This window comes from Asparagus officinalis, chromosome 6 (genome assembly GCF_001876935.1).
Source record: "Asparagus officinalis chromosome 6, Aspof.V1, whole genome shotgun sequence".
Lineage (NCBI taxonomy): Eukaryota > Viridiplantae > Streptophyta > Magnoliopsida > Asparagales > Asparagaceae > Asparagus > Asparagus officinalis.
Genome location: NC_033799.1, coordinates 66,969,375 through 66,982,058, shown reverse-complemented (window position 1 = coordinate 66,982,058; position 12,684 = coordinate 66,969,375). Strand labels below are relative to the sequence as shown.

The following is a 12,684-nucleotide window of genomic DNA, read 5'->3' as shown; positions in this document are numbered from 1 at the left end:
ATAGACACCCTCCCTTAATGATGGTTTTTCTCTGAAGGATGTATTAGTTATTTTTTTATATACTGGTGGAGTTCCTTTGGCAAATGTTGAAAGTTTCAAGGATTATGTGAGATTGCCCATGTTTTGGGGGCTTTAGTGGAATAAACAAGTTCAGTGGGGCTTTCTTGGTGAACACCCCAAAGTGAGTTTTTTTAAAATTTATCTTTTGTCTTCATTTGTGAGGGAAAATATACAGTTAGCTTTAATTCTTCTTACTTAGTATAAAGAAGGCCTTAATTGCACTTAAATACGTTCAAGGTCTTACATGTCGGATGTCAGAGACATGTAGCTAAAATCCATATGTCGGATTGCGGAATTCGCAAAAATCTAATATGTAGTAAATATCAGATTGCCATATCCGATCGTATTCATATATGTAATATTGTCCCGAGTGCAATCTAAATATACTTACTAAATTCAAATAGTCTAAAGATACAAAATTGTAAATAAAATATGATGTTTAGCAACAATAACGAATTCTAGAAACCTGCTTATCGATTGGAAAAGCAAGAGAGAGAGAACTAGCGAGAGAGACAAAGAAAGAGAGATGAAACGAGAGAGAAAGACAAAAATGAGAGAAAGAAAGACTACTCTAAAATCCTTCTTTATTATTCAATCCTTGTTTGCGAACATCCTTGGTGGTCGGACCCTTACTTGACGTTGAATTTGGTGCTGAACACTCAGTTGATTTTTCCTTATAGAGGAAGTCTAGGAGTGGAGTAGGATATTATTTGGACACAAACTTAGCTGTCAGGCTCTTTTAATTGGGAACGTAAAAATTGGGTAATTGGGTTTGTGTTTTGGGTTCTAAACCCAAACAAGTACGATCTTAAAAACTAGCGTATGCACCGATATTTAGAAGTTGACATATCGGATGATATGCCCAATATGCCTCAACATTCCTCGTTATTTTTCCTCTAAATGCCATACGACTTCGGAAGCATGATATTGTGCTGTTGGAGCTCCCAAGCCTACATGTCGGCTGCTATATCCGGGATGTCAGCCGTCATTTAAAACATTGAATACCTTATAGTTAACCAAAGTATGCATTTATATCGCTTGTATTTGGTTGCACTAAAATACCCTAATGTTTTCTAAAATTGCATGTTAGTCTGCTTCTGAAACGTGAGAATATTCTAGAATATTTGCATGTGAGTGTCATGTGTCATTTTTATGACAATTTTGCCCTTATTTTTATCTGAAATGCCAATTAAATCATCTCCTCTCTACATCCTTCACATTTCTCCCAGTCTGTGTCTATCTCCTCCTTTTTCCCGGTCTCCCCTTGCATGAAAATCAACCAACTCTTTGAAGAAAGCCACCAATAGCTTATTAGGTTCATCAAGTTTCGGTGATCAAGAGGAGACTAGGATTTGTTTTTAACTATCGAAGTAACGTCTCATAAAAAAAATCCAAAAAATGCAAATTGATTCAAAATAATTCAAAATTATTAACCAAAATACACCCAAAACAATTAGCGACCTAGGGCTCGATTATTTATTGGGGAAAGAGCAGGTGTAAAGTAAAAACGATTTAAAGCAAGAAGTTTTCTTTCACGGAAGGGTCTTTTTATCCCCACGGGCTTTTTTAACATCATATATCTAATATTATCCCCACGAGCTTCTTTAACATCATTTATCTAATATAACGGAATGAAACAATATGATACTTAATTGCATCCATAACGCAAGTTTTTTTTGACGGTTGGGGGGGGGGTCTATAAGTGCGATCTTTGATAAACTATAAGGTACTTGAGTGCATTTAGCCTATAAGGAACTCAATACTAATGTCGCACTGGTATTTACTTCTCATTGAAGAATTTTAAGGTGCAAAGAATCTAAGCTGGAGTAATGAATCTAAGTTGGCGATTACTGCTCATTGAATTATTTTATGAAACAAAGAATCTAAGTTAAAAAGAATCTAAGTTAAACCTTCAAGTGTGAGAAATTAAAGGCAAAAATGTACATGAATTACCAGGTTCTTGTAGTGGTTATTTATAAAAGCAATTGTTTATATAACATGATTTTCTTTAGAGATTCTGCCTCTATATCAAGAGAGTTATTTTTTTTTACATCAAAGGAGTTTGTTTTAAATTTTGAACATTGACATAGAACTTTGCCACCATACGGAAGAAATTATACTCCTTAGCAAAACATAGTTAATGAAATACTGAAGATAAACTGATGTGGAGAGAGTTCTTCAAAAAGATGTGAAAATGATGAACAATAGCTTTACTTGGATTTCCCTCCTCTTTGATTAGCTTGTTTGATGTTAGCTTTTGTCTGGATTTGTCTTTTGTAGAAGAGTCAGACAATAGAGTCACGTGGCGTTGTGTTTAGGCTTGAATCAAAGGAAAAAAAAAGTAATAGCTTAATTGTTTGGTGATGTTAAGATGATGCCAGAGAGCACTGTTGAATCGTAGGCTTTTGGCAATTTGGATTTTCTTTGATTGTGAAGAAGACAAGCATGTGGGTTTGCAGAAGATTTAGTTTTTTTATGAACAGAGTGTAAAGATGATTATTGAGAATGAGAACATCAACTAGGATTCTAATAACACAAAATATTTCAAGCTAATAGAAATAAAGAGCTAAAGAAAGATACAAGATAAAATAGAATAAAGATCAAAGAATTATATAAGGTCAGTTGGGTTAGACCAGTTTCACACATAGACATCTAACCTAAAAGATGGGTTCACGCCTTTGCTAATCACATGCCCACCATAGAAATTCACATGCTAAAAACCCCAGTTTTATTAATACATTTTTTATAGTTTGTAATTGCAATGAAAACCTACACTCCTTTACACAGGGTTTGAAATCTTATCTCTACAAAATAGTGATAAAAAAACCCCGTGTTTGGCCACTTAAGTGGTGTGCAAAGCAAAAGTAGCGTCTCACCGTTCAGTTTTCAGTGAAAGCAGGCAATGAAAGCGGACATGGCACTTTCTCCTTGAAACCGCACTACAAAGCTCGTAAAAGAAAACACTTAACAACGCTTTTAGAAACACAAATATAGGTTTATTTTATACCCGATCCAAACCCGAACCATTTTCTTAAGTAAAACCCTCCACTTCCCTCTCTCCTCTCTGCTTCTACGACGTGAGACGAAAATAAATCCTAGCCCTAAGTCCCACTTCAGCTGCCTTGTCCACTACCTCTGGCCAACTATATCGCCTCCCACCACCAAATCTTTCTGCAACAAGTTCCGCCTTCGCGATCACCATCACGGCTCACCTTCTCTTGAGCTCCTCATCATAGCTCATCATCACCATCTCTAGTCGAAACTCGCCATTGCCATCTCTTGTCGAAGATCCACCTCCCTCACCCGTTGAAGCCACTTCATGCTTACAATCCTTTCCTCTGACATATTTATATATTTTTGTACTGGACCTCTTTTTTACTTAGCTCCTTTTTCGGCTAAAGCCCCAGAAAGTTTGAGCGGTGCCTCACCGCATAACCTTGCTATTAAAATTTCAGATACAAATAAACTCCTAATCCTATTAGTTTACTGATTAAAATCTGAAAGAAGTCGTTCCTAGTATTGAGATTCAAATCAAATTCCTAGAATTTAAATGCAAACTGAACGCTAAAATAAATTCAGTTATAAAAATTGAAGTCTAACAATCATATCGACTATAATCTCCATTGGATAAATCTTTCTAATTTGTCCTACCATAAACTGAGTCGTCAAATATTCAGTTTATGACCGATTATAAGAACATTAGACATATCACCTGCATTAGAAAATCATGGAGAAATTTAGGGGATTTCAAATATAATTGCTAGGTTTTCCGCATAATCTGCAATCATTTTCTCTTTTGAAAATGTGAGGGGTACTGCAGCTGTCATCTTGATAAGAATAATAACTTGATGCTGGATGTTCCGTAAGCACCACGGGAATTTCTTATTGCTCTGAAGAAAATTGCTAATAATAAGGTTATATATAATCCCTTGTATATAGTCAGAAACACAGAAGGAAGCTCCTTTTCAGCTTCGACTGAGAGGCCTTGCCATAATAGTTAGCCAATGAGTAACAAAAACATGCCATTGTAATCTCCAAAAATAATATCATCTCCAGTAATAAAGGACTCCTTTGTTTTACCATCCAAACCTTTTGCATATATTTGGCTGTCCAACCCATCTTATAATAATTCTTCTTGGCCTTCCTGTTAGATGTTTAACTTGGAAGTCATTTAAATTTGTATCATTTCATTGAAAATGATATTTACGTTTAAGCTGTTAAGTCTGCTATCTTCTCTAGTAGCTAACTGGCATAGTTTGATATCTACTTCCACTAAAAATATGTTTCCTTTATCTTGATATTTAGCTACTTCCACTAAAAATATGTTTCCTTTATCCATGTATTGAATTCTTTTGGCTTCAAATGCTGCAAACAAACAAGTGGAGGAATCCAGTCCTCCATAGTATCAAGTAACTGTTAGAACCACAAGCATTCCATAGAGCAATCTGAAACAGAGCTGAAGAAAGCTTTATGTATGTGTACTTCTACAGACTTGATGGAAAAGGTACCATATTTTCGTGACAAGTTCACCATTAAGAATAAGTTGTCTCTGCTTTCTTCAAGTTGTATCAAGCAGCAGGCATGGTCTAGCAAACTGTACAGTGACTAATCGGTTTGAAACTTCGAATCAAATACAATATCTGCTTTGATTAATTTACAATAAACAATCTAGTGGAAAATGTTCCCTTTAAATATATTAGTACCATGCAGTATCGGGATCTCTTGATCATTCATGTTATGCTGATTTACGAGTGGACTTTAATTAAGTAAATTTCCAGATAAGTGAATCAGCTTGTCCGATAAATAGTGATAGTATAAAGTACAAACTAATCTGGTTATCTGTTGGCACCATGGGCAATGCCAGGGATTATGCTTAATTCAAGATGTCTGTAGCATTAGGCCAGAACCTGGTGTTTGTTGTTCTTGATCAATAAAAAGGCATATTGCGCATCCTGCAATCTACATCTCTATTCTCATTAGCCATTCAGCTGAAGATCCTAATTTGAAAGCTGACATATTATCCTGTGTTTATTTATGTTTACCTCTGAACATGTTGCAGAGAGGCCAGTGAACCCGCTTAACCCACACTATCAGTTGTAGGCTTTGGGGGCATTTTGTCCATGCTTCATAATTTATACAAATTTTGACATAGTGATTATACGTATTATCTTCTTACTTTGATGTTTGTTATTATCATTAACATTGTAATGCTACATCTTTGTTAATTTAGTGATTATGCTATTTCTTAGTTTCTGGTTTTTCTGTTCTTATATCTTAATAGTTCTTTCTTTTATTTTTCATTTATTATTTTAAAAACAATTCTTGCCCCCCACCTCCCCACCCCGCGCGCACATGTCTTCATGTTCTCAACGATGGGTAATAAAAATCCCTATTGTTTTGCACTTTTAGCATTCAATCCAAATAATATTCCAGTTTAAACTAGCTGTCTATGCATTTGATGTCCACTCCTGCAGAAACAGGCTCTAAACAGATGTTCAAGAATGGTCAGTAGTGATGATGACCACTTTTGCATCTTTAGATAGTAGCGGTGATGATCATGATCATCCTTGTATTTCTAAGGAATTTTGCTAGGAGTGGTTCAGATTTAGATGGAGTGTAGATACCTTTTACAAGCTGAGATGATATAGAAAGGTCCTGATTTATGGGCATGCTTAATTAAGCACAGGGAAGAAGCAACCAGATGATATTTGTGATTGTTGATTTCGAACTTTTGAACATAAGGCCCTGCTAATGATTTCTTTTCTTAGTGGTAAGCAGTAAATTTTTTGTTATTAGGGTTTGCTTTTATCTTCCTACATCCAAAACATCCATGCTGTTAGACATTTGTTCCTGTTCTTACTGGATTAAGGAATATAATAGTGTCATCAGGAGGTCATCTTCCCTTTGATATCTATATTACCCTTTTGATTAGTAAGCTTAGCTTGAGCTCATATAACCATTTCAATATGCTAATACAAATATAGGAGAGAAAGGATTCACCGTAAAGACCAGCTTTAGAGTTCCAGATACCTTGCAACATCTGTGTATAAGGGTAAGAAATCTATCAGAAAAAGCATCAAATCATAGTTTTTTGCAAAAGGTTCAACCCAGACTTAAAAGACTTAGTTTGAATTATAAATCACTTTATCTATTACTTTTACCACTATCTAGCCTATTTTATTTGCTCAAGCAATCATCATTAAAAATAACAACAATGCATATGTGACACTCACCTCTGAATAGCATAAAATGCAATATGATGTAACACTAACACAGATTACATGTTTCATTCTACGAAGCTTATATCCAAAAAGTACACCAAGACAGTTATAGAGCACAATAACACATAGCAAGACAGTTATATAGCACAATAACACGTAGCAAGCAGACTTATAGGAAAGACATAAGGTACTAAACTGAAACTTTGAAATTAATTAACTCACTGACAGAACTATATAGGATTTATACAAGTAAAATGCAATCATGGTACGAAAGCTAAAAGAATGAAATTAATTGGAATTTCAAACATAATCTTTGAGAAAATACCACAATCACAAATTAATGCGAAATAGTACCTGTTATGAACAAATTAATACAAAAAAAGTAAAGACATCACCAGCGATACTCATTGTTATCAGGAATTTATCTCGTAACAAGAAATTGATCGTGTACAGCAGGAAAGTGGCTGACAATGTCCGGTAAAATGGTCGGTATTGTTGGAAAGTTGGTTGTCATTGTTGAATGGCTTACGTTTTTTTGACTGAGGGTGGAAGCAAGATTAAACATGCGAAGGGACACTTTTCTCCTGCAGTGAAGGGGAAAGGGGTTTGGTATTTCTTAATGGTGGGTTATCACCCTTGTCATCACACTGGGGGATTGGGGGGTAAGGTGGGGTCTCATAATGGCCATTGTGGAAACACACTCTGTATACTTCGTGCTTTCCATAAAAACGTAGCATTATGCAGTCATTACTTTTTATTTTTCCTTATGTTATATAATGCGAGGTTTATGTTATTTTTATGTACGAAAAAAAGCTCTCCTCTCTGAAAGGTTCTGATAAATTTCTTTGATGTTGTTGGTTAGTAGTTTATTCTTTTTCACTTATCTTTTACCGGTGATATTTTTTATGAGTAACTGACATATACTAATTTTTTCTACTGTTGATGTTTATCTCTGTTGTTTATATAAAGACGTCTCCTCACTTGGGTTTAACTTATTTTCATGCTCATGTATAATTAGCAGCTATTCCTCTTAGTAATTTGGATGCCATATGATTGGCATGACTAACTGCAACTTTTTTCCTTGTGAGAACTACCAGAAGAATTTAAAGTTTTTGTTATATTGCTCCTTTTAGTCTTGTTTATTCTAGATTTTAGATTTTACTACTCGCTAATTAATGTGTTATTTTGATTGTATAATGCATGTTTTTGTCAATATTGATTACTAACTAGTCCTTCTTGTAATCAGAATACCAGATTCCTTTGAGGATGTTATCTACCCAAAAGGTGATCCTGACGCTGTTGCAATAAGTAAAAGGGATATTGAACTGTTACAACCTGATACTTTTATCAATGATACAATTATTGACTTCTATGTTAAGTAAGTGGATGCCTTTGCATTGTATTTCAGTAGCACAAATTTCATGTATTTGTCATCTCGAGTATTTGATATGCATCTTTGTTTCAGTTTTATCCATTCATGTGATTTATTATGTTTCTGGTACATGAATTATAATTAACTTTGTAACAGTTTGCACATCTAGGTAGATTACATTTTACATTTTGTGTATCACAATTAAATGTGTCAATTTTATCGTATAGATAAATCCTGTGTTTTTCTATTAATAAATGGGAACCTATCCTGTGAAACTCTTCCTTCCCCCACTCACACACAGGCACATAGATGCGTGGAAGTAAAGTGGAGAGCTATTTTGTATACAGGTGAAAGTATTCCTTTCTTATTTACATGGTGGATTGCTGAAATTGGAAATTTTGACGTATTTGGTTCAATGATAGGCTCGATAGCAGTGTTCCATTAGTTGGCTTAGAAATAAGGACCAAGTAGTTTAGAAGTGTATTTCTTGTGTTTCTTTCACATCTACACTAAAATACTGAGGAAGTAATGCATGAGAGTTAATGCTACTTATAACTTTTTAGTAGGGTGAATATATATTATTTGGCAATTAGTAGGACGCAAAACAACGGTTTCTTGCTTTTGTTGGAAGTAAGGGCAAGGGGAGAATAAGAAGAACAAATCAATATCAGTTTTGTTACTGTTTGCTGTCTTGCAAACAGTTTAAGCCCTGATAATGAGAGTAAGCATGCTGAATTAGTAAGCTAGCCCTTGGGCAGAAGTCCTGAAGGTGAAGGCGATTGGTATCTTGTTTTGAAAGTTTTTAGTTTGCAAATCTACCTAGTAAAAGTGTTAACTTCTGGAACAAAAAAATCAAAATTTCATTTTCTTATTTAGCCTAATCTGATCGTTCAATTTCAAGTTGATATATTCTTAAGCAGTACTTTTTGGCGTTCAATGTTCTTTGAGAACCTTTATGTTGGCCTATAGGTAATGTTGTCATATGTTTGGTCTGTGGTACTGTTATGACCATGTTTTCTTGACAAGAGTATTGATAAATGATGATCGTCGGGGAAATGAGAAAATTGTATGTTATCACCGTCCTCATTGTCTCGGGCCTTTTTGGATCAATGTGGTCATATATGAACATGATCAAATATCAGGAGATGCCACCCAAGAGAAATATGTCTTGACTGTACTACTTAAATTAGTGTAGATGTCGATTTTTATGTGGCTTAGAGGATCCTTTACCTTTTAATTATTGGTTTGTTCCTGTAATAATTAGTGAACCACTTTGTGCAATGTAATAGCTCGTCTGCCAACATCATGTGGCTGGCATCTATTTCCATACTAATTCAGTTGGGTATTTCTAGTAACTGTTTATATTTGGAAAGGCTGACTAAAGTTGAGCTATAGTTATTGTCTTTTCTATCTGATTTTGCTCAAAAGGAACAACATTCATATTATGTACATGTGGCACACATGCTGTACTAAAAACAGATAAATATGGTGTATTATGATGATCATTCAATGATGTGTTACTACCTTGCTTAGATCTTTTCTTACTGATTTCTTGATGATATATTCCCTTGATTATTTTTCCTCCCATATTCCTATATCTCTGACCAAAGAACTTGTGAATGTTGCAGTTATGAGTTATCTGTCATTGCATATTGTTCACAGGGAATCTGTTTTCTAGTTTGATTGTCTATCATTCTTTATGTTGTTTGTTATGATATTTTCATTGCAGATACTTGAAGACAAGGATTCCACATAATGAGAGACATAGATTCCACTTCTTCAACAGCTTCTTCTTCCGCAAGTTAGCAGATCTTGACAAGGATCCAGGAAGTGCTTCAGAAGGCAGAGCAGCATTCTTACGAGTCCGTAAATGGACACGTAAAGTAAACATATTTGAAAAGGATTACATTTTTATACCGGTTAACTTCAAGTGAGGACTCTCACATGTTTCTTTACTTTTAATCTACTTTATCTTTCCTGGTCATGAAATGATCCACCTTCACATGGTACATTGCATGAATGACCCTTTAACTGCAGTCTACACTGGAGTTTACTTGTTGTATGTCATCCAGGAGAAGTGTCTATTTTAGAAGGTAAGAATTCTGGCGAAAAGTTTAAATTTACTTCACTCTTCAGATTTGAGGCTAAGAGTGGCCCATTTTACGTATTGCAGAAGAAGACATTAAGGACTCGCCTAAAGTTCCCTGTATATTGCATATGGATTCCATCAAAGGAAGTCATAGTGGTCTCAAGAATCTTGTTCAAAGGTATATTCCAACATTTGGATGGTGCTTCATGTGAAACTTGTCGTCTAATTGATCCCCTTTCTGTCTTTTTATAGTGTTCCACAATCTATTTGTGTCGTCTCTCTTCTCTCTATCAACAGTTCAAGTTTCTGAGTATGTGTTCTGTCTCAAAAGGAAGTAGTTCATGGGTTTTTTTGTATACATTGGTTTGGATCTCGGCGATCCCTAGCATCATTCATCTTCTTATAACTCTTTTATTGGTAGCTTATGATGGGATGTTTGATGGACCATCTTGGTCTATAAGAGTTCAGCATGCATTTTCTAGTCAATAATATGTTATAAACTGATCTCAATTTTATACGCTCATGTTACCTTTTCAAATTTCATATTTGTAAGTTTATATTCACCAAGTACTGTATGGAATTTCAGTATTTATCTGCTAGACTTTGTACTATGCATTATTATATTGTGGATCTGAGGCAAAATCAGACCAAAGTCATGACAGTATGCATGTAACATCAATCAACTTCTTACAAGTTCTCCTGTTGTCAATATCTGAGGTTAAATTGGACCAAAGCAAATATGCTAAGACAATATGAAGTTTTGCTGATAATTCTTGGTCCGTAATAGTTTTGTGGACCAATGATGGTCTGTAACGGTTTTTGTACAAGTTCTAATCAATAATATTCCATCAGATTATATCCCAATTTTATTATATTTTCATGCTTACCTTTCCACATTTCATACAAGTGCACACACACTCACCTAAATGTTTTATGAAACTAGAGTATTTTGTTTACCAGACATTGTTGTATGCATTATTATATTGTGATATGAGGCGAAGTTCGACCAATCTTACAGATGTTAGACAATATGCATGTCTAGCATGATCTCACCACATAATAAAAGTATGAACGATAGACGGTTTACACTGCCGTTCTAAGAAGGGTTTTCTACTAAAGCGGAGTGGTTTATTAAAATGATATTAATAATTGTTATAATTTGAAATCTGTTGGCCTTGATGTTCAACATGCCTTGAGATTGTTTGACTTCCAAGAACTCATCATTTCTCAACCCAATTCATGTGATGGGGCTAAATTTGGTTTTTCCATTGAGTCAACTTGATTTTGCTTCCAACTTTTATGTGTTTATCATTGCTCAACTGTTCTTGTTTGGAGCGTGACAGTTATCTGATGGAGGAGTGGAAAGAAAGACATCCAGATTCAGTTGATGACCATACATCAAAGTTCTCAAATATGAGATTCGTCTCTCTTGAGGTTAGCCTTATATATATTCAACTGTTCACAGGCAAAATTAATGCTAATAAAAGGGATTTCCTTCCAATTAAATGCTTAGTTGTGTGTCTGGTCATTGTCATTGAGATTCTATAAAGTGAATCATTCTGTTCTTCCATGAAGGATTGGAAACATACAGGTACATAACCAAATAGGGCTACATGTTTACTTGTGTGCGTCCTTTGTAGCATTATATCATATGGTTATAGATTCCTAATAAGATATTGAGCATAGGATTTAACCCCCACTTTCTTGACCTCGTATGTACATTTGGAAGGATGACATTTGTATTTTCACATAGAATAAGCTTAGCAAATAATGAACATTGAACATAGGGCATAACATGCTTCATTTTATGTAGATATGTAATTGTGCTATTTTGTGGGTTGAATTATAAACATTTAGAATATGCTTTACACTAAGTTTGTTTTATCCTAAATTTTTATATGTTCTTTTCTTGAAAGAATAGTTTAGCTTAGTTTTTTTACTCCTGGCGACAATTACAACTTGTGATTCCTAAGACTTGACTCAGAGGTGTAGGCAATTCAGATTGCCGCCCTCATTCCAGATTAGAGTGATCAAAGGTGATCATAGTGCTCATCCTCTTGGAGGATGCAAGGGCGATATGTACTTACTTTTGAGGGCTCTCTTACATTCATTTGTAATATGAGTTTCTCACCATGGTGGGATTAGCCAAGAATTTGTTGCCAATGCACAATGCTCTGAGAAATGTTGCTCAAGAGAAGGCATTTTAGGGTACTATTGCAAGAAAGTGAAGCCAAATGTCATTGATTTTATTTAGACCTTATCTCACATGTCACGAGGGCACTACTAGGAAAACTCTAGTAAAAGTGAAAGCTCTAGGTTGAACTTCTCTGTGCGCAAAGGATTTATGTATAAGACCCTTCACATCAAATCCAACTTGGTTTTATACTTGTTTTTTTTTTGGGGTGGGGGTGGGGGTGGGGTGGGGTGTTAACTAAGAACAACTTGGTTTTATACTTGTTTTTTTTTTGGGGTGGGGGTGGGGGTGGGGTGGGGTGTTAACTAAGAAATTGTTTATCTGATATGTGTTGATTGATGAAGAGATGCTAGGACGTATCTAAATGTATTTTTTTAATTTTAGGACTCCATAATGAAGTACAGGGAGAATAGCGAGGTGATTTTCAGAGAAAGCAATAAGTTTCAAGTCAGTATACTTATATGGCTCAAGATATATATGATTGAGAAACGGGTAGAGCAATTGAAAGAGACAAAATCTCTCTCCTCTCACCTTAGGCTTCCGTCAATGATTAACATCAAGTCTTTAGTTTTTGGATTAGTTATGGATGAAATTACTTGGCATATTGAAGATTAAGTCTCATATGCATGTTCTTTGATGGGATCTTTTATTATAGACTTGTCAATAGCAAGGTTAAAGAAAGTGCTAGGCGGCCTAGGTGTTGGACCCATCACCTAGAGCCTAGCGTCTAGGTGGGTCCTAGGCATTT

At 35.0% G+C, this 12,684-nt stretch overlaps 1 protein-coding gene across 1 annotated transcript in view; it reads left to right on the top strand.

The window, feature by feature from the left end:
- LOC109845431 (probable ubiquitin-like-specific protease 2B) overlaps positions 1-12,684 on the top strand; it is a 59,413-nt gene that overhangs the window by 26,370 nt on the left and 20,359 nt on the right. Inside the window, exons 9-13 of the mRNA XM_020414680.1 lie at positions 7,528-7,659; positions 9,383-9,583; positions 9,691-9,746; positions 9,827-9,920; positions 11,086-11,176. Of these exons, the coding sequence (XP_020270269.1) occupies positions 7,528-7,659; positions 9,383-9,583; positions 9,691-9,746; positions 9,827-9,920; positions 11,086-11,176 (574 nt within the window). The remainder of the gene's footprint in view (positions 1-7,527; positions 7,660-9,382; positions 9,584-9,690; positions 9,747-9,826; positions 9,921-11,085; positions 11,177-12,684) is intronic.